Here is a 25,287-nt window from a genome sequence, read left to right as displayed (position 1 = left end):
TACATAATAAACATAAAAATACATTGTATTAAAAATACAATGGCTAAATTGAGCTTTTCTTGCACAAGTGGGCATGAAATCAGTTGTAAAATTCAACTAATGAGACTCAGTCTTCTGCATAGGTAAAGGCAAATTCATATGTGAGCAAAGTCTGTATAGTTCAGTAGGAGATCTCTTGCAATTACTCTTTGCATAAGTTTACCATTGACAAAGATGTGATTTGGAAAGGCACTGATTGAAAGTAGTGCATAAGATAATTGTGTAAGATAAGATAAAATAATAATAAAAAAACCTCTTTCACTTTCATGTAGTGTCACTGAAATCAATAGAAATGGCACAAAGAAAGACAACTAATATTTTGACCACACCAGCACGAGTGGTGTGCGCCATGAATGAAAGAGAAAGATTTCACTCATGCTTTCAAAACACATTATTTAATTTAAAGCAGACAAAATTTGAAAAGACTGTTTTTTTTTTGTTTGCTTGCTTTTTGCTTGTGCATTTACAAATGTAATGTTTTTCCTTTGTTGCTTTTCTAGAGAAAAAAAATCAGCCATAGATATTTAAGAAAATAATTACTCAACATAGCCTTAATGAATGATGCATATTCAACTGAAAGCCAATACAGAATTTGTTTTCCTACAATAAAATGGCATTTTCAGTGAGGATAATCAGAAAAAAAAAAAAAAAGCTCTTTGTGTCACATATTTTAGCTACTAAGATATAAAGTCTTAGGGTTTAGGACAGAATAATCTTTCCATTTTATTTTGCTGGAACAGCAGGAGAGCAACTTTATATCTTCAGCTTTCAACCAGGCAGATACATCTTCTGCTAGACCTCGCACCAACTTGAAGACTAGCAGTGGCAACACAGAAGCAAGTGTGAGCCGCTCAAATGGTGTTATTGTTTCAGAATGAACAGCAAAGCTGTTCAGAATGAACAGTTAGCAGTGTGAGTTACTTAAGTTGCAAAGGTTTAATATAATTTTTGTTTTTATGATAAATGGCTGCATTGCACACACATAGAACAGAATTTGCCCGACTGGACATAGCGGTGGTAGTGGTAAATCATGATCCAGTCAGATGTCAATAGAGAAAAAGACAAAAGAAAAAAAGACGATAAAAGTCTGTGCAGCTTGATCTCAGCTGAGGCCTATAAACCTCTCACAATATAGCTAATGGTGAGTAAACAAGGTTTAGAAGGGAAACATGACAAGATCAGGGCCCTGGAAGTCAGAAACAGAGTGATGAATGTTTTACAGAAATTCAGTGTTTTACAGACAAGCACAAGAAAACACATTCCATGTTCATAGCATCAAAATCAGCTGCAGTCATTCAGCTGCAATCTAACAATGACTCCTTGATTTTTCTCTTGGCATATGGTATGTATCTGCTTTTATATAAAAAAAATCTATTAAAATTCCTGGTAAGTGTTTTATCCAAACCAGAATCTACTGAGCAGTGATGTTTGTTCTAGGGACAGAAACAAATAACTTTGAGCAAAATGGCTGCAGAAGCAGTGGAAGAGAACGGTTTGGAACAAAGGCTAAGTATCATGGTGTAGAACTGTAGCTGTAGCATGGTGGTGTAGAATTGTGCTACCTGAAGGGCTTGAGGAGAAGTGAAAGAAGTATGAACTTGTCCTGTCTAAAGAGGACGTCCTCTAGCCATTGAAAAATCAACAATCTGTCAATAGTGATGTTTTCTACCGGAGCAAGAGTGAAGGGTAAAGCTAGAAGTGCCAGGGCAGAATCTGAGGTGCTTTCTGATCCCTAGCTTGCTACTAGCCCAGTAGTAGACTTGCTCCCCTGGTATCGAATCAGAACTGTGCTATAGCATTTAGTAGAGTCAACCCAGGATTGACTCTACCCCAGGGTTGGGAAAAAGCATAGAAATGTTTAGTGTTACATTTACATTAATCCTCCCCAAAATCTATAAACATGAACAAATCTTGCGTTATTCCTTATCTGTTGCAGTCATATGCCACCAAGCCGGTTGACAATTGCTGTTCATAGCAAAGGAAAAAAAAAGTCATTCTTTCCTGCCATGTTCTTTTCCAGCACAGCTATCTTGCTGTCATTTTAAGGTATTGGGGGTTCCGTTTTGAAAGATACATTGGTGTACATCACTCAGCCTCAAACTGGGAGCCAGTTTTGCATTTCAGTAGTCTAGTGCTTAGATTTATGACCACAAACAGTACAATCCAGCACAAACTTTAACACAGCGCGAAAGAGTTCTGGAAACAATTTAGATATAGAACAGTCAGAAGCATAACTTAGATTTTTAACTGAATAGTTGTTATCCTTTGCATATCCTTTGCATATCCTTTGCATCTTGTAGTCTCTGTGAAAAACAATAATGAAAAAACATCCCTTTTTAATCTGCCTTTAGAAGCAGTCTGCTTGGTAGCTTTTGGTTTTCTTTGTCCAAACTGTGTTAGGGGTCCCTGTTCCAGTAGTTTGCCCATACAGCTTTCCCTAGAGTAGCTTTTCCCTTTCTTACAGCATAATTTTGCATTGCAAAAAAAGTTAGTCCCTGAGGTTAGCTCACAGAAGTGACCCTGTGTCATTCTGCCATGAGGGCTGCATACAGCTGGAATGGGTAGGAAGAAACAAAATGCCGGTACATCTCTACTAGAACCTAATCGTTCTCTCAGCAGATGTTAGTAACAGGAAGGCTGTAACCCTAGAGAGGTTGCACCTGCAGCTGGCCACAGGCAGCAAAGGTGCTCTCTTTCACTACATTCTGCAGGAGCTGCTCGCTTCTCTGTTTTTTTGAAGTGAATGCTTTGTTTTGGCACCTGCTTTCTTCTTGGATTGAATTAGCATTCAGGACTAACTTTCCAGGCATGCTGCAAGATCTACCGAAGCTTTGTGATAGAAGGCAGTGATACAGTTGGGAATTTACTGGTGAAAGTAGTTAAGGCTTGGGTTTGATTTCATGTTCGGATCTTTGGTTTCTCATACTCTTTTATCAGAGAATAAAGCAGCTTCCTTTTTCTTTTATGCTCTTTTTCCTCTGTCAATATAGAAACACATTTACAGCCCAGGAAAAACCTACTTTTTACTGATAAAAATAAATAATTGATAAAAAAGCAGAATTTACAATCTATAAAACAGTATTGGCAGAACATGGTGAAACAGCAAACTTGCTGCAGAGACGAACTTTCCATGTAGCATTCCGTAATGAAAAGAGAATTCAACAGACACTCTTACTTTTCAAATGATAACTTAGAGTTGCAATCAGAGATTCTATCTGATCAGCACCTGGTTGAACAAAGTATTTATCTGCGAGGTGCCATCAGACTCTCTCATTTGCCACACCTTCCCCAAAAGCCCTCATTAATCAATTGACAGAAGAAACAGGAAGATTATACTGGGGACTGTTGAAAGCCAAATAGCAAAGCAGATTTTATGCTTATCATCTGGAAAAGCAATTTTAAGATATAATCTTGTTTTGTCTGGCTTGAAATTCCCTCTCTTTCCACTTTCAAGATAATACTAGTTCTGACTTCTGTGCAGCTTTTTCAATTTCATGCTCCATTTTTTTTCCAGAAATCCGCTCATTAGCAGCTAGCTTTATGTGACTTTTAGTTTCAAACTAAATGGTTAAAATCCATTTTGTGGCAGTACTATAATTAGTGGCATGTTGACATTCCTTATGTCTTTTAGAACTGGATCATATAAATTCTACAGAGAATATGGAGATAGGTGATTTTTTAAGCAAAACAGAAACAGTATATTGCTAACAACGAATCTGTGAAAAATAATCGTGAATGTAGCAACAACTCTGGCAAGGAAGGTTGAATTCCATTCTATCTTACATCTAGTGGGCAAAGATATGCTTTTAAGATGTTCACTTGCCAGGGGTCAACTTCATACTAAAATTATTGCAAGACACATGGGCTATACAAACTTTTGAAGTCTGAAAACTCACATAGGCATGCTATACACTGAGGGCATTTTACTGAGGTAGTTGATGCTTTTCTTGGATTGAAATCAGTATGCCTTTAAAGTTTTGTTTCATTGTACTAGAGTATATACTTGTGGTCCATCTGCAGAAAATCTTAGCTATTTGTGTTCAAACACCTGGCTGATCATCCTTCTTCCTTAAAATGCTCTGAATGATTCTTGGTCAGATAGATGGATTATTTCATTCATTATTCATAAAGCAAGAATGACTTTGATCACAACTGATCAGATCTGATTCAAAACATCAAGCATTAACCAAGAACAATATACTGAAGAACTTCTTCCATATTATTAAAATATGTTTTAAAATCTGCTTATTCTCTTGTACCTAAGACATAAGCAGAGATGAAGAAATGTCTGGAAATCAGTTCTGAATTGATGATGATCAATGTGAAACACACTGAAAGAATTTCAGTACATAATGATTAAGTGACAAGTTCCTTGAATAAACTGTCCTGCACTATGTAGGTCTTGGATTTCCTCCATAGCATCCTAACTTTTAAGTGATCTTTAGATACACATCTGTAAAATAAGGACCTATTATATGACATTTGTGAGTTTCAGCACCATATAGTGCTATTATTGCTGGTTATCTACTGAAAGGACAATACAGCAGGGCACAAGAACCCAGGAAATTTCTGAAGAGTCTGGATATGATTCTTAAAAAAAAGTGCTGGATGGGTCAACCTCAGGAGGTACTCTGCTGGCTTTCCTACTTACAAATGAGAAGTACTGGTCAAAGATGTGATATTCAACAATAATCTATCTATCTCAACTGTGGTGACCCTGAGATGGTAGACTTTGAGAACTCTTCAAAATTAGCAGGTAGGGAATGTCTAGGGAACTACCTGCCAACTAAACTAACTTTGGTCTGCAGGAAAATTGTGGAGCAAATCCTCCTGGAAACCATACCCAGGCACATGAAGGCCTGCAACAGAGTCTCCCACACTGTTTTTGTAAGAACTGGGCAACGCGCTGAGCAGAGACGTAGACTATTAAGTGGTGAGATAGTAGGTGGACTACCAGATGCCAAGGTCTGTGATAGTAATAGCAGTGCCCCCCAGAGCCAATTCTGGTTAATGCCTACTAATGACCTGGGGGGAGCAGATCAAATGAACCTTTAGCAAGTTTGCAGATGACATCAGATAGTAGGAGATGGGAAAGAGTCAATACATGGGAAGGCAGGGCATTCTGAATAACTATTCAGAATGGAGAAACAGGCTGCCAGAAACCTGATAAAGCTGCTGAGAGAAAAATGCAGGGCTCTGAATGGTATAAGCCAATGCATCTGTGCATACAGGCTGGAAGTAGATTGGGCTGAGAAGCAGGTCTGCAGCAAAGGACCTGGGAGTCCTGATGGGAGTCCACAGTGTGCCCATGTGACATGGAGGACAACACCATGCTGAGCAGTATTACTGAACTACAAAAAAATCAAAATGAGTGATACTTGACATCTGCTTGGCATTTGTGAGACCATCCCTAGTGGACTCTGTCCAGCTTTGGGCTCCTCAGTACACAGAGCAACAAGCAGAGAAAGTCTTGTGATGGGACACAAAGAGAGGTGAGAGATTTGGGCTTGTTTAGCTTGGAGAAGGCTAAAGGAGGATCTAAATTCTTTCAGTTTTCACCTACAGAAAGGACAGCTCCACATTCTCTTCAGAGATGCATAGGGAGAGGCTGATAGGCTGTAAAATGAGTTGTAGCAAAAATAGCATGGGAATGACACTATATCTGACATTTCTAAACCACTAGTGACACCTAGTTGACAAGAAAAATACTGTTATCTACATTAGCACTGCAATATAAAATACACCAGATTATTTCTGCTAAGGTACAGATTCAGTAATTTGAGGGTTCTTGATAGTGTAATACAGAAAACATAGATCCTGACAATAAAGAAAAAAAAAGTGTATTAATTCTCTGCTTCATAAAGTACATGGAACTTTGGAAAGTGGCCTGCCAAGTGGAAGGCACTGACATTATATCACCTCAGAAATATTCCTACGTCTGTGTCTGTACTGTCAACCTAAATCATTCACTTCTCATTAAGGCTTAATTCCCTGATTTTCCACGCACGCTACATGCTGATGTGCACTCAGATGATCTTTGGGGTGCTACTAGCTGGCTCCTCAGGTGGGCGATCTTGGACTTGGGTAGAAGCAGCTGACTCACATGTTATGCTCTCACAGACAATACAAATGTTACTGAGCCAGGCCTGGCTTGAATTGCCTTGTTTATAATTCTCCAAACACCTTTCGCTAGGCCTGGAGCCTCCGCTCCCTCACACAGGCCACAGTGCTGATCTGCCCTCAGTGTCACTCTACAACATGAGCTGTGAAATAGTACTTTTTATTTCTTAGTTAACCCTCGTACCACTATACTGACTGTCCAGCCTGACTATTCATAACCCCCACAGAGCTGGGTAACACCAGGGAGAACATCAGAGCCAGGCTTCACTACTTGGCTTAAAAATGCAATAAGAGCAAGAAACAGATGTCTTAGATTGAATGAAAAACAATGAGAGTGGCTCGCTCTTGGTCCAGAGAATTGTCCAGGACCAGTCAGATTTTCTATTATGGAACAAGAGCAAATCTCTGGCAAGTGTTTTGGTTTGGAAAGTCTATTGGTCTAGGACAAAAAGTCACAGGTGAAGATATGACACAGCATACAGTTTCTGGCAGCCAGAAGAGGCTTGTTATTATGTCAGGCCACAATGCCCTTGGGCAGCCACAGTCCAAATATTCCTGCCTCCTGCCCACCATTCCCAAAGAGATACAAGAGTCCAGCTTCAATAGACATGAGTAACATGTATTGTGGCTCGTCAGAAGCTATGGCCAGTCATGACAGGACCAGAGAGTTACCCAGTGACAAAGCATATCATGGTCTTGAACACTGACAGATAATGACTGCAAGCGTGGTCACTACTTTATAAATACCAGAGGTCTGAAAAAACACTTTCCATGGCATCCATATCTGCCTCCTGCACATGACTGTTTGTCTCCCACCATCTCTACAATTTACATCAGATGTGACAAAATGATGTCACGCAATACAAATGCAGCGGAACACAATATCACTAATAACTATTGGCAAATCTACTGAGTTTTTAAGCCTCCTCAGTGTTCCTGAAGATGTGGCAAAAGTAATGTAAAAAAACCTATCATCTTCAACAGCTTCCTTTTCACAGCTTCTCTTCATTTATTGTGCTTCACTCATAAAGCAGGGCCAGAAAGACATTTTAGGGACCAGCAAATAAACATGCCTTTGAAACAGGCCCTTACTGTTGTCCCGCAGGTATGCTGTAAGTGTGAAGGACAGAAGAGAGCTAGTGGGCATCAGAAAGCACATGGATTGTACCTATAGACACCCATACATTTGGGGAAGCTGTGGCCACTGAAGTCACTGATATTTTTGACAACATCTAATGACTAGCATGTAGAAGATGATGGTTCTACACACCTGTGTAATAATGATCCTAATAGTCAACTTTTCCAGCCCATTCTGCCTGCGCATTTATCAGTAGAAGTTTACAGTTAAACATCTCCAGAAAGCCACAAATACCCTCTTGGACAATAGATTTATCATTCCCGTGACTGCCAATTGCAATTACAAAGTGGCTGCCAGCTTATAGCAAGGTTTGTTACAAACGTCCCTTTCCTCCTGAATTTTTGTGCCATCATTTTTGTTGTTTCAAGTGTGGAAGACCAGATGCTTCTTGTCTGTCTTCCCTCCTTGGTGGAAGGAGTGATAACTAGAAAAACTGTTCAGCTCTCTGCCAGCAGATACAGCTTTATCTGTTACAGAGCATGCAGCTGGTTCTCAGCTGGGCCTCCTATATATTGCTCAAATCATCACTGGCCTTATCAGCAAGCTGCATGTTGTGGAACCAGCTAAAACAGACACAATCCTCATGTACAGTGAGTACTGAAAGATCACAGTGAAGTGCAAATTCATCTAAGCTGCTCTGTGTGACAGGACAGTAATTCTGCATAGAACCTAACCTCTCAGCACAAATTTTTACTCAAAGTTTTATTATTTGGCTCAGCAAAAGTGAACAGGATATAGACACAGGGCAGAGCACTATTCCATCAAAGAAGCATAGAATGATTCAGGCAGCAAAGAACTTCCAGATGTCTCTAGCGCAACCTCTTGCTCAAAGGAGGATCACCTTATGAGGTCAGGCATGACTGCCCAAGGCTTTATCCAGTCTAGTCTTGAAAATCTCCAATGATGTAGTCTTCACAACCTCTCTGTGAAACTTGTTCTACTGCCTGACTTCCTTCGCAGTGAGAAAGTTTTTCTTTACATTAAATTGGAATCTCCCTTGTTTATTTTATAACTGTTGTCTGTCATCCCCTCATCAGGTACATCTGTAAATAGCCTGGCTTCATTTTCTCAGCTACCTCCTCACAGCTCTTGAAAATGTGCCATTAGGTCACCTAAAAAACTTCACTTCTCCAAGCTGAACAAACCCAGCTCCCCAAAGTCCCTCTTCACAGGTCATGTACTCCAACTCTCTAACCATTTTGGTGCTCTTCTGCTGCTCTTGCACAATTATGTGAATACTTTTCTCATATCACGGGAGTCAAAAACTGCATGCGGTATGCTCAGTGTGGTTTAGTGAGTGCCAAGTAAATATGAATGAGTACTTCCTCCAATCTTCTGCCCATGCTCATGTTAGCATAGCACAGTATCTGGAAAGCCATCACTGCAAAACAGGGAGGTAAGTATATGATAAAAAAAAAACCTACGGCACCTCCTTCAAGGATGTGAATGTTCTCCAGGATACAGTGTTCTCTGCTGGATCACAAAAGTGAATCAGTCCATTTACTTTGATTTAAAGTTTAAACTGGCATCTTCCAAAATTTCAGAAAAGGTTCTCCATATAGTGCATCAATCCATTTCATTTTTCCTTTTCATTGCAAAGAGAACTTTATTGTTAGGAATGTGCTTTATTACTTTTATGCTAGGATTAGGAGCTATACACACTCTATAACACACATTAACCATCCATTAGTATATTGCTCAGATGTTTAAAATTACTCAGATTAACGTTTCATTCCCTTCCGCACACCTGAGTTAATACATACCCTGGAATGCTTTCTTGCCTAGTTACAGCACTACCTCTACTAAGGAAAATGGGGATTTGATAGTGTCCATATATTAACCACAGTGTATGTTTTACATAGCATGACTTCACTTCTAAGTATAGTAATGCTGCTCTGGATGAATGCCTGAAAAAGGAAAAGATTTTTTTAAAAAATAAAAATCCTTATATTTCCACCAGGGGCCAAAGACATCACGGAAAGGACTAAATGCTAGTGAGAATTTTCCAGACGGTGCAATTTATCTTTCTGCAATAAGCATGGGAGCCCTTTGCTGAATCGTATAGACATAGCTCACTGAGTGGCTGCTGTGAATTTTATAAGCAGCAAATAATTTCTGCCTTTAAACAATTACATTAAAAGGTGATGTGCTTAGTTGTAAGAGACACATAAAAGAAACATTATTCACCTCTAGATTTTTGGCTCCAGTATGCAGCTTATGTAAGTGACTTCAGTGAACCTCTTCCTTTCCCTGAAGCTTTGTTTTAGTCTCTGCTTACAGGCCTTAGCACTAATTTAAAATTTTATTTTCTGCCTACTATATAGTAACTTGATTGCCAGTAAAAATCGGCTTTATCAAAAAATTACCTAACAAATTACCACCTCTCAGATGGTAAGAACCAATGAGGCTTCTTTTTCTGTTTATCCATATCCATACCCATCCCTTACTGGTATGCAAGCAGGACTATGTGAGAAATAGGTAGTTAGATGCACAAGCATATTGTAATGGAAAAAAGGGAAGTATGAAACCAGAGAAATTGTTACATCAAGATTTTTTTAGAGAAACTATGGACACTTGAAATATTAACTATAATAAACTAAATAATAAACTAAAGGAAGTAATAAACTAAAAGAAAAAAGTAATTCTGCATTTCTGAATTTCAGGCAGCAATAGGTATGTCAATTAACAGAAATTCTCACACAGGAAACAAGGCTAGAAAAATCTCATGTGTCCCTGAACACTATTGAATTACTATTGAGGGTAGGATATTTTCTGAGAAAAGCTTCAAAACCAAAGCAGAAAATAGTAAAAGCAGCAAGTTCCACAGAGAGCAAGATCTACTCTGTTCTGATCCAAGAGCTCATTTTGTTCTATAACGGCAAGTCACCACACAGAACAGAGAAGTTTTGAGTTTGTGTCCATATCATCTCAGTTCATATATGGCTGATGAGCAATGTGTAGTAAACCAGAATATACACATATTGTTTACTGTTCTATGTCCTGAAGTGAAGTAAGGCTTCCTAAATAAGTCCATGAAGCAGAGAATATTCCTATGAATAAGTAAGTCACCCAGTGCTACCTCTGGGCTTCCAAGTGGGAGTTACTTACAAAGGTGGCAGCTGCTTGGGGAGGAATACCACAGTGAAGTACCCTGAAGGAAGCAAATAAGTTAAAATTGACTCAGAAACTAAGAGATGCTCAGGTTTGTGTTCAACAAACCATGAAACAAGACATTTAGACTTTGTGAAAAGCAAAGAAGTAGTCAACTGGTATTTACTCTTTTAAAATGGCATATAACTCTTGGAATTGGTAGTTAAAGAATGCTGTTCTGTGGAGTATAGCAACCAATTCATATTAAATCTGTCTACGTGAACACTGGAATGCAGACAATAACAAGTTTCATCTGGGCTTAGTAACGATACTTGAATCCATTGAAAGAAGATTGTGATTTTTTTTCCATAAACCAATTTGGATTGGCTATATTAAGAATAAAATCTTGACCAAAGGATGCTTAGATTATTTAAAAACAGTCTGTGAATTAATGTGGATAGAGCAGCCTCAAGTAAATGCAAAGTACTATTTGGAGCAACATTTGAAAGTCGGAGGGATAAGATGTGTCAAACCATCCATTCCATGGGAAAGAAGAGAGGAAAATAAAAAAGCGGAGCTGGGACAGAGATCCAAGAAGAACGCAGGTCTTGCAGAAGTGAGCTTGTTACACCTCCTGGTAGACGACTGGAAGAGCTGGTGATAGTGAAGACTGCTGCTCCTGTGAGGGGCTGCCCAACATCTCCAGCAATACACTGTGTTACACTCAAGGGCATGTTTTTGTAATGCTGCTGAATTGTTAGTAATAGAGCTGTGCCCATTTTGCTGCTTTGGGCACACTATCAACCAAAGCAAAGTTACCCATTCCCTTGGCCCTATCTGAAATATGAAAGATACCGAGTTGTTATAGACAATCTGTCTTATCCATCCGAATACTATGTCCATCTTTCAACTTTTGCCTTTTCCTCCCAGTTTCAGAGAAAATACATAAACCTATGTTATCTTGTTTCTCTGCTTTTATAATTTCTGGATATAAAAGAAAGCATGCTCCTGTCTTGTGGCAGCTTCATTTTGATCATTACTTCAAGAATATAGCGAGTCATGCAAGCTCTGCTGAAAGCTGTGTAGTCCAAGAAACAGGGATCAACCTTCTGATAATGAGTTGGAGGGACCCAGGAAGAGAAGTGTACATATATATATATATTTGGGGCTTGAAACAGTTGTGACACAGACCTATGGTAGGTCAAGACCTATGATACAGTCAAGATACTGCAGGCCACTAGCATCTTGGTAGAATCAAGAATTCATTCTCTTCAAATTAAGGCTGGACAGCACAAGTGTTTAGGTATTTGTCAAAAACAGAAAAGAACGGCAAAAAAACCCACAAAACAGAATGACATGGACTGATGGCATTTGTGCATGTATGTGGAGAGTTGATGTTTTCTAAAGTGCATTATAAGCACTGTTATTTTAGAGACAGATCAGCCCTTCTTAGTGCTAAAACACTTCCCAAGATTCCCTCAAGGTAAGAGAAATTCAGACCTCCAGTCACTGGGGTGAAATTTCCCACTTAAAAGAGATTTTATGGGATTGTCCTTAAGTGAGAGTAAAAGAGAAGCACAAAGAGACTTAAAGTGTGCAGATGCTGCACAGCCTTTTGGTGACTGCTAGTGCAGTCTGAGATATAATTACATTTTGAATTACCTGGAGTGTCCTGACAAATGTTCCACAAAAACATCAACTCATGAATTATTTCACACTGCATTAGAACTTAACGGGGCCAGTTCTCTGGGTATAGAGAACACAGCAGATTATCACTAACCAGTGGAGATGACTCAGAAGTGCAGAATCAGCAGGACATAATTTTTCTCTTAGGAAATTAGAGAAAGGTGATATTATAGTTTGAACACCAGAATGGGAAGAAAAATTGACATCTGTCTGCAACTCTGTCCCTGCAGAGCTGGGTGTATCTATTCAAAGCAAGTGAAGGGGCTGAGACTGTTTAGCCTAAAAAAGAGAAGGCTCAGGGTGATCTCATAAATGTTTCTAAATATTTGATGGGAGGATACAAAGAGGACAGGGCCAGATACTTCTCAGTGATGCCCAGTGACAGGACAAAAAGCAATAGGAACACACTGAAGCATGGGAAGTCTGAACATAAGGAAAAATATTTTTACTGTGAGAGCAGCTGAACACTGGAACGGGTTATTCACAATTTTTAGAGTTTCCATCCTCAGAGATACAAAAATCCAACTGGGCACAGTCCTGAGCAACCTGTTCAAGTTGACCCTGCTTGAGAATGGGAGTTGGATCAGATGATCTCCACAGGGTCCTTCCAACACCAACTAATCTGTGATTCTATAAATAATTCAGCAATTGTTCTCTGAAATAAAGATGAGATTTTCAAACTCCACAGCAAATGAAGAATACTTGTGAATACTTGTTGTTTGAGATTCAGATGACTTCAAAACTCATTAAAAACTTCCATTTCCTGACTGGATGAGAATAGCTTTTAGACCTAGATTTTTGATGTAAACATTTATAATAAAATTTTTAAAATGTACTATAAAGACTTATAAATGGAGTGATATCTCAGTTTTGCTGTATAATATGCAATAATCAGTCTCTCAGTGTTCAATGTATTTATGTGCAGAATAAACAAAATACCTATCTCGGAGGATTAATCCTTGTTTATAAAATGATTTGAAGATCTGGGATGAAGGAAGAACTAACAAGCATTGCTGTAATTACTACCAAAATTTTCTACCTGTTTCCTGCTATTTTTTTTTAATCTTTCCTGCTTTAACATCTGAATTTTGCCTAGTTGGTTGCCAGATTTCTTTTTATCCAATATTTTGAGAGAAATTTATGTTTTTTTTTTCCATAGTTGCCCACAAAATTTTCCACTGCTAACTTCTGGATGTGTGCCTCTGGAGAATATTATTTGAATGTTAACTTCCAAATTACTATTCATATTTAATTTTTTATAATGCTTGCATCTGTGCTACATCTATCTTTACTTCAGTGACCAGTTCTACATAATATCAATAGCATCCTCTTCTGTACCTAGCAAAAACAGTCAAGCACTATAAATATTCTTCAATCCATTATTACCAAACTGCTGTGAATTTATAAAAAATGGAACTTATCAAAGATTTGTGGGCTTCTTCCCTTAATTCTTCTGCTTCTGGATGATTTGGAAATCATCCAAAATCATACATGCCACAGATAATTCATGAATAGAATTCACACAGAAACATGTGACACCCCCAAGGTCATACGTTTTTGAAAAAAAAATCAGATTGCACTATGGACCGGTATTAGGAGAAAGCACTGAAAAGAATGTTCATAACTGAGCCATCTTCTCTTAATGTCAGACAAGAAATAGGAGAAAAATAGTTTTTAAAACATTTTACATTTTTTTCACAATTAACTTTTTGCTGTTTAGTAAGAAGCAACTAGATGTTTAAACGGTTACAGAATTTTTAAGGGTGAATATTTAAAATATTGTCAGGATGCCCCAAAGTAAAATAAAAGCATAATTTTCTAACTGGTACTTATATACTTCTAGAGATACTAAAAATCTATCTGTGAAAAACATTGTCTGAAGTTATAATGATCAACTACTCAGAAACTGGCTTTGGAACAAATCTGTAGGAGCAGTTCTGTAGGAAATGTTCATAGTTCCCTGAAAATGTCAGTTAAATGTTTAAATAAGAGGGAATGTGAGACACTTTTAGAAGATGAGAAAAGCCACACACACTCAGCAGTATGGGCTATCCTTCACACAGGCACATACTGCATACATTTGCATTCTTCTGAGTGAAAAAAAATACTGAAGGTGATACATTATGAAGTCTCTAAAACAACAAAGAACACAACATATGAGCAGAGAACAATTTTTATTCACTGAGCGGAATGTTCGATTTCCCCACAGTCTGGCTGAAGCGCAGGACAAAGGGAGGGGAGACTGAGCGGAGCCATGAGTGAGTGGGACAAAAAGAGCCATCTGCCAAGAGGTGGGGGCCTTTTCAAAGGAGGGAAATAGGGGAATTCCCCCACATTCTTCAGCAAGGGGGACAAAGGGAGTCAGGTGACCTTAGGTGAGAACAGAAGACAAGAGGCAGGAGTTCGGTATAGGCTGGCGGGAAGGCTGTAACTTCTGAGTACCTTGGCCAATGGGGAAAAGGAGAGGGCAGGAAATTAGGATAAAAGGGTGGGCTGCGTCCTCCAGCAATTTGAGAGACCCCACAGGGATATGCCCCGTGGACTCTCCCTTTATTCGAATAAAGTTTTAGGACTCCTCTGTCTCCTTTTTGGACATTCTGCACATTCACTATTCCCACACAGAACTGGAAGGGGGGCATCCATCAAAGCTCTGATGAAACAATTTGAAGAGGAAAAACTTTATTGTATCACTAAACTGTGCAGCTCTGCCACAATATAGTGTCAAAACCTAAAACTGAAAAAAAAAAGACGAAGAGAGATAGAAAAGATTATTTGAATTTTGATCGGCCTTTTTAAAGGGGTTGATCGAGACAAAACACTGAAGTAAAGAGCCCGTACCGTTTGCTGGGACACACTGAATCCAAGGGCCCTCTAGAGCCGAACGGCTGCGCCACACGCGGAGACTGCTGGTACACGCACGGGGGCGCCGCGCGCACAAAAAGCTGGAACGGCCCTCTTCTGCCGCTGGAAGTGAGGCACGAACAAGAAGAGGCGGATCGCCGCCATTTTGTTCGCGGCGGGCTGCCGGGCCGTGCGGAAGTGGCGGCCGGCAAGGTGGGCAGGGAAGGAAGGGCTGGGCTGGGGAGCGCAGGGCTCCTCCCCCGCTGGGGCGGAGTGCAGGGGCCTGAGTGCGGCCGAGCGGAGGCCCGTGATGTCGGCCTTCTCGGAGACGGCGCTGGAGCGGAAGCTGTCGGAGCTCAGCAACTCGCAGCAGAGCGTGCAGACGCTGAGTCTCTGGCTCATCCACCACCGCAAGCACTCGGCGCTCATCGTCAGCGTGTGGGAGCGGGAGCTGCGCAAAGGTAAGGCCGCCGCCTGGCCGCCAGGGCCCTTCCCCGCCCACGGGTGCCCGTTGCGGCCTTCCTGGAGAAGGGGGGCGGGTGAGAAGGGAGCACTCAGCGTTCGGCTTTAGCGCTGTGCGGGCCCTGGAGAGGTCCCCGAGGCGGGGAAGGGGGGCGGGCCGAGCGCGGGGCCTGGCGAGAGCGGAACTGCCAAGGCGAGTAACCAGCCGCTGTTTCTCGATAGCCTTGGCGTTGGGAGGCGCTTCTCCCTTTTCTTTCTCCCCTCGCCTGACTACCCACTTCCTCGCCTTCCAGAGATGCTTCTGAGGATGCTGCTTTCCATTTTGTTTCTTCTTAGCGGCAGGAAGGAGAGAGGGCAAAGGGAAGCAGAAAGAAAACGGCAAGGTTGCAATCATGGTAGTTAATCTGTTTGCAACTTGATCGTTTTCATGCTTTATCTCGTTTTCTGCAACGATATTGCTTCTAAAATGGTCCCTGTTGACTAATGTGGTGGCTTTGCCCATTTGCACTAACAATTACCATCATGGGAAGATGAGAATTCTTAAGGGAATGAGTGATTATTGTGGCCAAAGGGTTTTTTTTTTCCTCTTCTAACTTTCTGTTTTCCTATATGAACTAATACTGATGTTAACATAATACAGATGATTTTGTTCTTAAGGTGTAATTGATATTTTGATGTTGTTGAATGTACAGACTTAAATTTTTCTATGGCTTTTCTTTTAATAGGAAAGAACTAGCAATTGTCGAAAGTTTTTCAGGGAGTGAAAGGCGTAGATGGCATGTAAAACTTTATTTTTCTGAAAGTAAAATCTTAACTCCTGGGGGGGGGGGGGCAGAGAGAGAGAGAGACGTCCTAGAGCTCTTCCGTTGTCCAGAAAATGTTACCACCTTCTAATAGCTACTTTTCTACCCCCAAGAATACTTGGATCTTTAATGGCAGAAGTAGAGGGTAAGATTTTTCAAGTGGAGAGAAAAAATGGAGCTAACCTGTTTAAAAAATCCATGAAAAAGGAGCCACTCCCTTAATTTTAACCAAATGAAAAGAGAATTTGTCCTGCAGGAATGGGGTGTATGCTAATACAATACAGCTCAGAACCATAATTACTTCTTGGTTAGAGGACGTAACTTCATAAAAAAAGGATTGAACCACTATAGAAAAAAATACCTGGAATATGCAACAGTACAAAACTTTACAGTATACTATGGAAACAAGTTCTCGCACTCTGTAGCTGTTCATAAATACTGTATTTCTATTTATAATACATTTGTATGAAATGTTGTCTTTAGAACTTTCAAATCTGAGGGATTTTTCCCTTTAGAAAAAGGAATGACACATTACAGAATATTTTAATATATGAATTGAGTATATTTTCTAAAGAAATGTAGATGTGAAGGTTTGTTTCATAAGACTAAATAAAAATATTTCACTATATGGTTGTTGCGGGATTTTTTTTTTCTTGTTTCATATGCAGTTGGGAAAAGCATCCATTTGCTGTCAGAATATTTCATGTTCCTGGGTCTTCTGAGTAAAGAACTTAAGATTTGCAGTGTTCTCTGTGATGTGTGCTCAGTCAGTGATGTGATTTTCTTGATTATTATATGCAGTACCAGTTCATAACAAAAACATCAACATTCAGGTTCATCATTAGGTTCATCAACATTAGCATATTTTTTCCTGAAATGAAATGTCAGAAACCTGAGTTGAATTTAGAGGGGATATCAAGAAGCAAGATGAAGCCTTTCTCAAGATCTAATGGGTATTTCTTGCTTTCTTAGTTTTCACTTCACTGAGACAGTTCTGTCCTGGAATTGAGAATTGAATTGTGCCTTTCCAAGTCTTAGGTACTTTGATTGTGCCACGTTTTTGTTGTTGCTTCCCTTGTCTAAACCTTCATTCTACTCTACCCCTTTCAAGCTTATGGAAGATTTGGCTAAAATATTGCACAGCTGACTGAGTTGAGCACAATACATTGTGAGACTAATGTTTTTTGATGTGTTCGGTTTTGATAAAAGGCCCTTTTTGTGTTTAGATTGGGTCGTATGGACTTTTCTTAGGATGACTTTAGATGTTTATGAAATGAGGTTAAGATCACTTTTCCTTTGCTTCTAAAACCTTGTTTCTGATTTTTTTTTTTCCCCTCTTCCGAAAAGAATGTCTCTGTCATGCCGAAATAGAGTGCAAGAGGCAGCACTTCAAGTGTTCATATAGCTCGTTGGGCAACCTAAAATCTTGGGTAAATCTGTTTATGTGGCTTATTTGCAGTGGTCAAGTTTCATAGTAGAGCATCTTTACAAATCAGAAACAAATCAAGTCTTTATACCTTAATCTAGAATTGCCCCATAGCTGAGCTTTCATGGATTCACTTCGTGCGTTCTTGTACAAAACAAAAGGGGCAAAGCTTTCATGTCTTTGCTGTATCTTAGAGGAGTTGTGTAGTCTTGGATTAGTCTTGCTGATTTCTAATGTTGCTAGTAGTTGATTGAAAGAGTTGATGTAACTGTGATTAAAAAGTCATATACAAGTATGCTTTTCATAATACAAACTTAAAAACAAAAGTTAAAGCACTAAAAAATACAGGCATCTGTAGGTTCATTCTTAGAAACTGCCAAAAATTGGAGGAAAGCTATCATGTGTTCCAGAAGTGATAGTTTAGCAAAAGTACTGATTAATATGTATTGTCAAGAGACTTAGTAACCCTACAACAATATGTTAATAATGGATGCCTTAATTTCTTTTACAACCAGTAGTCCATGATGTAAGGTGTTGTATGCTATATGTTTCTGGAGACTGAGTGTACAGGCAAGAGTTGGTTTTTTTTTTTTTTTTTTTTTTTTTTTTTTTTTTTTTGAGTGATCTCAAATATTTGCCAGTGAAGTCTTTATTGCTATGGTAAATTGAGAATATCTGTAGTTCATTCATCTTTTGTTCAGTGATCTCTCAGAACTCCTTTAACTTTAAATGGCAACTGTAACAAAACAGAAAACAATTCTCTTTTGAAGCATAAGCAGTGGTCTATGCTGTCAGCAGAACAACTCCTTATGCCATTGATTAAAAACTGTGGCTGCTTTTGCTGGCATTATCTTGCGCAACGTTGCAGCTGAAAATCTAACAAAAGCAATAATTAGTTTTTAACTCTTGAGTTTCTTGATACAAAACTGGTGCTGGTAGACTCAGCATGGAATCACCCCTTTAGGTAGTAGCCTGCATTAACAGTGTCTTAAGTTGGTCATGGGACTATGTGCTTTTGAATATCATAGTTGACTTATGGAATAAAGAGTTGGTGAGGAGGCAACTCTTTATAGTAAATACAATACTGATACTAGCACATGTCATACAGTTTGGATAATTCTATAAAAGTATGTTTGTTTTTCTCTTGGTAATTTTATATGATAAGTTTAGCTTTGAGGTACCTTGTGAATCTTCACATTTGTGATAATGTTGACACACAATTATTTCACAGAGGCCTTTTGAGTGCAGGTTATGGAGAATTATTAAAGGCCTGTAATATGTGCCCTGAGGAAAATGATCCTGCTTAAGACAGATTTCAGATGTACGAAATGCAGAGTTCACCCAAAGTTAGGTACTTGGCCAAGCAAGCTTACTGCTATTAAGTAAGAGCAGCAGTTAATCAAGTCTAATGTGAATACATCAATCATTTTCAAGAAGCAACCAGTTGGCCCCTTTCTAAAACCATTTATTGCTGCATGTGCAGAAAGGGAATGTCTTGCAAGGGTTAATCTAATGAAGTGCATGCAATTTTGTGCAAGCCTGCAGCCACTGAGTGCTGGGGGCAAGGGAAGGGAGCAACTTTAGGGACCCCTCTTTCAAAGTCTTTGTCCTGAGACAGAGGATTTTGTACTTGCAAACTGGGTATATTTTATTGCAATTGTTTCTTGCTCCCTAGTTTGAGAATTCTTCGCAGCCTTAGGTGAAAACTTTGGTTCTGTAATTCAAAGAATCAGCCTTCAAGGGCGAGTGCTTGTGTGGTATGCTGCATGTACATTAAATATTATTCTATAAAATAATTTGGTAAAATATGTTCTGTTCTTTGGATTAATTTTAAATTGCAGAAGTTTTGCTAAGTGTTTAACTTCCAAGAAGTAAATGGCTTTTTGTTTCAAGTGTTAATTGGTTGCATATAATACCTTCCTTTCCCATTAGCTTTTTCAGATTTGGCTATGCCACTGGTTTTTGTGACTTATATTGTACTGTCGTCTTAACAATTTGGTCATGTCGTCTTTAATTTCAGTTTGACGTGTCTGATCTGTTCGCAGCACCTCATTGATCAGTTAGTGTGCAACTGATGCTCAACCCTCCTTAATGACCTGATCTTTATTTTGGCTGTAGTCTTTGTCATTGCCAGTGTCACTCTTTTTCCCTGTGAAGGTTAGCCAAGTTATCAGAGTCACTATGTGTCTACTTTTAAGACAGCTATCACAGTGTGAGTATAGCTGAATTGGTACATGTTTTTAATGACTGACTCTGCCATTTTACCTGCTTTTCCAGTTGGCCGTGTCTGATTTTTCTCATTCCTGAAGAGGTTCAGTGGTGTAAGATATCGATACTTTTACATTTTATAAAAAATGTGATTTTTTTCTATTTGTTCTCAACTTCTGCTGTTTGAACATATGCTGATGTTTAGGTTCTTGCTTATTTTGGCCGGTGACACTGACACAGTATCGTTTCCTGAAATGCGATTGGAGATGTGATGCTTGCTCAATACTGCCAAAAGATGGAAGTTAAAGAATATTAATAGACTAACAGAGTAGGCCTAATAGGTTTGAGACTGCATTTGAAGGTTGTCTTATACTTGAAATACTCCAATATTCAATCAGCAGCCTTGAAACACTGGGCATGGTGTTTCTTTCCTAACATGAAAATGAGTTTTTAGTGATCATAGTTATTTTGTTTAGTGGTGGCATAGTGTCTTGTGGTTAATGTGACAGACTTTTTGAGAGAATAAATGGGTTTTGTTAATCTTTTAAGTAAAAGAAACAATATTATGGCTTACTGATTTCACTGGTTAGTAGGCCAATAAGATGGGAGTTGCCTGTGGCATCTTCCTGCTTATCTATATGAATCCTTTATAAGGAGGGGGAAAAAAAGGGTTCATGAAAGAAAAAGCAGACAGAACTTACGATAAATCTTATTTGTAAGACTGAATTTTAAAATTACTCTACGTGCTTTACAAAATGATGTGTCATCATGAGCAATGAATTGGCATTTGTTAGAGGCTTTCACTTGAAATAGTTGCATTTGGATACGTAATACAACCTTTCTTGTGAAGTACTCTGCTGTTAGTGCTGAAAGAGCACAGGGTTTATGAATCAATATGCCTTTAGGATTGTGCCAGTAGTGTCCTAGTACCAGTACCTGACTGGATCTTGTCATTCTGGTTCTGAATATATAAGGAAATATATAGGGAAAAAAACACTAAATTTTGGTTGATATTTGGCTGATTGGTATCTTGTGGTGTACCAGGCCAGATGAAGAGTGGAATTGCTCTAATTTGTGTGTTCCACTGCTTCAGGATGCCTTAAGTGCTTTGGGAAGCTTGTGCAGAATAACTGTGTTAGAAAGGTTTATATTCCTTTTTTTTTTTCATTTTCCTGTGGTAGTTACATGCTGGCGGCTTCTTTGCCAGCAATGCCTATATACTATGTTTGCTCTGATTATTAGCCTCCAAAGTCAAGGTATCTAGACCCTCATGCTCTTAAATTCGGTGGGTAGTCTGTGTTCTATTGCTTTCCCTTCTTTCGAATGCAAACAAGGTAATTTTCAAGCCTTGGTGAATTTTTCGATGGAAGTTAGATGACTGGGACAGTACTGAGCACTTGACCTAACTTTTCATAAAAAACTCAAAGTTCTTTAAGTTTTTTAAAAATGCTTGTTGCACAGTATGCTTCTGCTGGGTTATCTGTGAATCACCCATTCTTGATGATAGCTTCTCAAGTTCTTAAGATATACTCTAAAGTCACCTTTTGAGAAAACCTGTACTTAAATTATATAAAAACTCAGATTACCTCTTAATGTGAGGGGTGAGTGGTCTTGCAGTCAAGTTTCAGTGCTGCTTGCCTCTAGAAAAGACAAGTTGGGCCTTGTGTAATGGAAAACTTGAAAGCTTGCCCAGTGTATGCAAGCTTCTGCATGCAGCTTCTGATGCCAAGTTATGGAGCACAAGAAGTGTTGCAAGGATTTTGGGAGAAGTGCTCTTATCTTTGTACTGTGGCATGTATGTAGACTAATGTACTCTAAAATGATTAAGCCAAAACTGAGTCTAAATTAGAGCACTTTAGTAAAAAGTAAACTAGAAAATACTAGGAGGATTTGCTCTGAAACCTAGTAAGAGGCTGCCTCTGATGGCATTTTATAATTTAGTGCTATTCACTGATGAAGGTTTTTAAAACCTACTAATACCTATTTTCTCTAAACCTCTTACTAAATTGTATTTTCCTTCAAGGTCATTTGGAATAGCAGGGATAGCCTGTAGATGATTGAAACCTGAGTTATGTTTTCAGTTGGGTCAATAGTATTCATTTGCAGTTGGGTACAAATGAAGTGTTCACATATTTTATTTTTCTCCAGGAGGTCTAGGATAACAAATACCTCTCTCATCTCTAGGAAAAAGATTATGAACAGCATAAAATAAATGGATGTGTTTCTAGGTATCCTAGTAGGAGATGAGTTTCTATTACCATGCAGTAAAGCTTTGTAAATGATGAAACCTGAAGACAAATGTGGGTGATTACATGGCTAACATCTGCAAGAATGGTACACCTGTCTTACTGGTGAAGTGCTTTCCAGGTTTGCTTGCACTAAAGTGGTGATTCTTAAGAGTTACAGTTCTCCTGTACAGGAGTGGCAGGGTATCTGTAGCCTTCAAGGAAAAAATGGGGATGCTCTAGCCAGATTAACAAATAGGCATTCCTGAAAGGTGTAGATTTCTAAAAGCTAAGACTTGGCAACGAACATGCCAAGTCTCTAGAAGAGATAGCTGATTACCCTGCTTGGAAATGGAGTGAGTTCCTCCACAGTAGTCCTTGTCATTTAAATGTCAGACTGTTTTTGAAAACTTTTGTGTGCCAATGCTAATAACCTCTCCTTGTAGGTGCTGTTAAATAGTCAATTTCTAAGAAGGCTATTAAGAAGAATCTGTGTAAAATTGCTCTTATCCCAGCCAGTACAATTGATGTTGTAAAATATTTTCGAATTCAGTGTTTCTGGGAGCTTTGTGCTTCAGTAAATGAGAAATCTAACCTTTGACTGTACTTGATCATGACTTAGGTAAGTGGGAAATATAACTGAAACAAACGGAAAAAAAACAGTACAGAAATTAAGAGAGTGTGAGTCTGTTGGACATGGATCCATCTGAGGTTTGTGTGTGCAGCTGCAATGGTAGTGCAGCAATGATATTGTGGGCTAACTCCCAACACTGCGCACTAGTAGTGTGTGCCTTTTAGATCCTTTCTTAACCAAAGGTCTTATCTGTATTCTTCAGTCTTTCTTTCAACAGGAACAGCTTTTCTCTAATAGACTAGCCAAGCACTAACTCTTCTGTTATTAAAGTAGTCTTACTGTTTGATCCATCTCTGTGTTCTGAGGTATATCGAAGCCCAGAACCAAAAAGTTAGTATCGGTGCTGCTGAAGTTCTTTAAAGAAATTTTAGTACAGATATGGTCTGGTATTTAATTTTGGATTTGAAACCACAGTAGTTAATTTAAAGACATAATTTGGGATTTATCACCTCAATTGTCAACATTGATTGCTAAAGATTTTCTAGCACCGAAGCCTTGTATGCAAGGCAGAGCTGCAGTAACCAGCATATAATTCCTGAAGATACAGGAAAGAACACTTTGTAAGATTAGGCATAAATTTATCCTTGGAATTTTGTGCTATATATTCTTATAGCATAAATTTTGGTTCACAAGTTTCTCTATAAATATAGTGATAGAATGTTAGTTGAATTTCATACCAAAGCCTTTGGTAGTTTAACAGTGTGAGGTTTTTCTTTCCATTAAATGTAACTTTATTTTAATTGAGTAGTTGGAGGAAACCAAAAAGATATTACTGAACAAGCTTCTGAGTTTTAGCATTTCTTCTCCAGATGTGATATCAATCTCTATTATAGTGAGAGACAGAGCAGACTTTCTCAGAATCAGCTTCACTTGACTTTGACATCTGCTGTCTTTATGCAATCATACAATTTGGTTGCTTCCTGTAAGTAGGAAAGCAGGTGAAAAAGTTGGAGCAAGAAAGTTGAGGCTTTTCATCATTGAGGACTGAATCATGTTTGTTTTGTTCGTGTTTTTTTTCTGTGCAGTTGTCAAATGAGAACCTAAGATGCATGCAATCCAGAGGGACGGGATGCCTAATTTGATTTGGAGCCCTAACTCTGGGTTCCTTTAAGAAATGTGGGAGAGAAAAGGATGTGGGGGGAGGTGGCTTTAGTAATAGCTGCTCTGATGTTCCTACAGGCCTGAAATGACCTGTTTTTCCTAGATTCTCTATTTGAATTCTAGGGGCCGCAAATTCAAGGCTTTGTGTGTTAGAATTCTGAATTACCCAGAACACATGGATGTTATCATATTTTTATTCACTCTAACATAGAAATGTATGTGTACCTAATATACATAACATTTTAAATTTTTATGAATTCTGGTTTTAGAATGTTGAAGCATAACTAAGCCAGATGATCAGGTCAAATTTTGACCTGAGTAAATGAGCATCTTGGATTTGTTCATGTAGTAGCTTGACTGACTTTAATAGAAACACGTTGTTCAGCAGTTGCTATTTTTTTTTTTTTTTTTTTTTTTAGGTTGTTAACTCATTTTTAATGGATTCATACATTTCTGCTGTTAATAGAGCATATTTTCACTTAATCCAGACCTCTGAAATTCTTGATGTGTCTGTCCAAGAGAATGATATTTAATAGTCTAACCAGAATTTTTTCAAAGAAGTCTTTCTGTTGCACTTATACTCGGAAACCGTTGCGTGGAGTGAAAGTATCAATACTGAAGTTTCGTTTTAGAGAGGATGGTTCTCCTGTATGCTTGAGAGGTTGGAGAGGAATTTATTGAAGACAAATCATGTTAGGAGCTGCACTGAAGTGCTAGTTTGGCTGTACCATAGTTCTGGTTCCCCTGAAAGGGCTGCAAACACTAAACCCTTTGTCTTGAGACAAACATTTTAGTGAAGTGGGAGTGTATATACTGAGATTATGGGGTGGGAGCAGGGAGGAGGTAACAGAAGTTGAGGTTCCTCAGGTAATACAAAAGAATACTTGATTCATTAGGAGCTGCAGCTCTGAGAAGGCTCTTGACTATTGAAGATTAGGTGAAGTGTGGCAAAATGAAAATGGGAACAAGGAATGTGTTTTTGAAAGTAGTGTAAAGTTGGAAGCTTGTGTTCTATTGCAAGTTAACGGAATTGGGGTGAAATGCTTAAGATGCTTGGGAAAGAGTTATACGATAAAGTCTGAAAGTGGTTTTTGAAAAAGTTGTCTTGAGGTTATAGCTGCAGGTGCGTAAATGTTTTGGTAGGAGGCAAGGCAGGGGAGTATCATTCTTGTCTACAAGTGAGTTGGAGAGGTTGAGTTAGGATTTGACTCTTCGATCTCTTCAAGTAGAAGAATGTGGGGTGGTTGCAAAAGGTTAGGAGGGTGAAATTTAAATCAGAATGAGCTGTGTGGGTGTTTTTTTTTTTTTTTTTTTTTTTTTCCTTCATGTGAGTGGTAGTAGGCTGGTAAAACTTTAGAGGACTAAGTTTTATGCAGGTCGAAAGGGAAGCAGAGCTACTTAGGAGAAATCCATGAAGGCTGTCAATGGACAAATCGGGCTCTGGAAAAAACATGAAAATAGCTGGGGGCTGAAGAATACTTTGGCAGGCAGACTATTGTTTTCTTCTATTCACT

The 25,287-nt window shown here is 38.8% G+C and overlaps 1 protein-coding gene across 1 annotated transcript in view; it reads left to right on the top strand.

Annotated features, from left to right (window-relative positions):
- Positions 1-15,217: 15,217 nt before the first annotated feature.
- Positions 15,218-25,287, top strand: part of LOC148591499 (regulation of nuclear pre-mRNA domain-containing protein 1A) — a 36,357-nt gene continuing 26,287 nt past the window's right edge. The window contains exon 1 of the mRNA XM_088537462.1: positions 15,218-15,375. Within this exon, the coding sequence (XP_088393588.1) occupies positions 15,225-15,375 (151 nt within the window). The 5' untranslated portion in view covers positions 15,218-15,224. The remainder of the gene's footprint in view (positions 15,376-25,287) is intronic.

Source organism: Tinamus guttatus, unplaced genomic scaffold (genome assembly GCF_059628265.1).
Source record: "Tinamus guttatus ecotype Peru unplaced genomic scaffold, ASM5962826v1 Tinamus_guttatus_pri_ptg000777l, whole genome shotgun sequence".
In the NCBI taxonomy this organism is placed as follows: Eukaryota; Metazoa; Chordata; class Aves; order Tinamiformes; family Tinamidae; genus Tinamus; species Tinamus guttatus.
The sequence above is the reverse complement of the archived record's forward strand: the minus strand, read 5'-3'. Positions and strand labels throughout refer to the sequence as shown.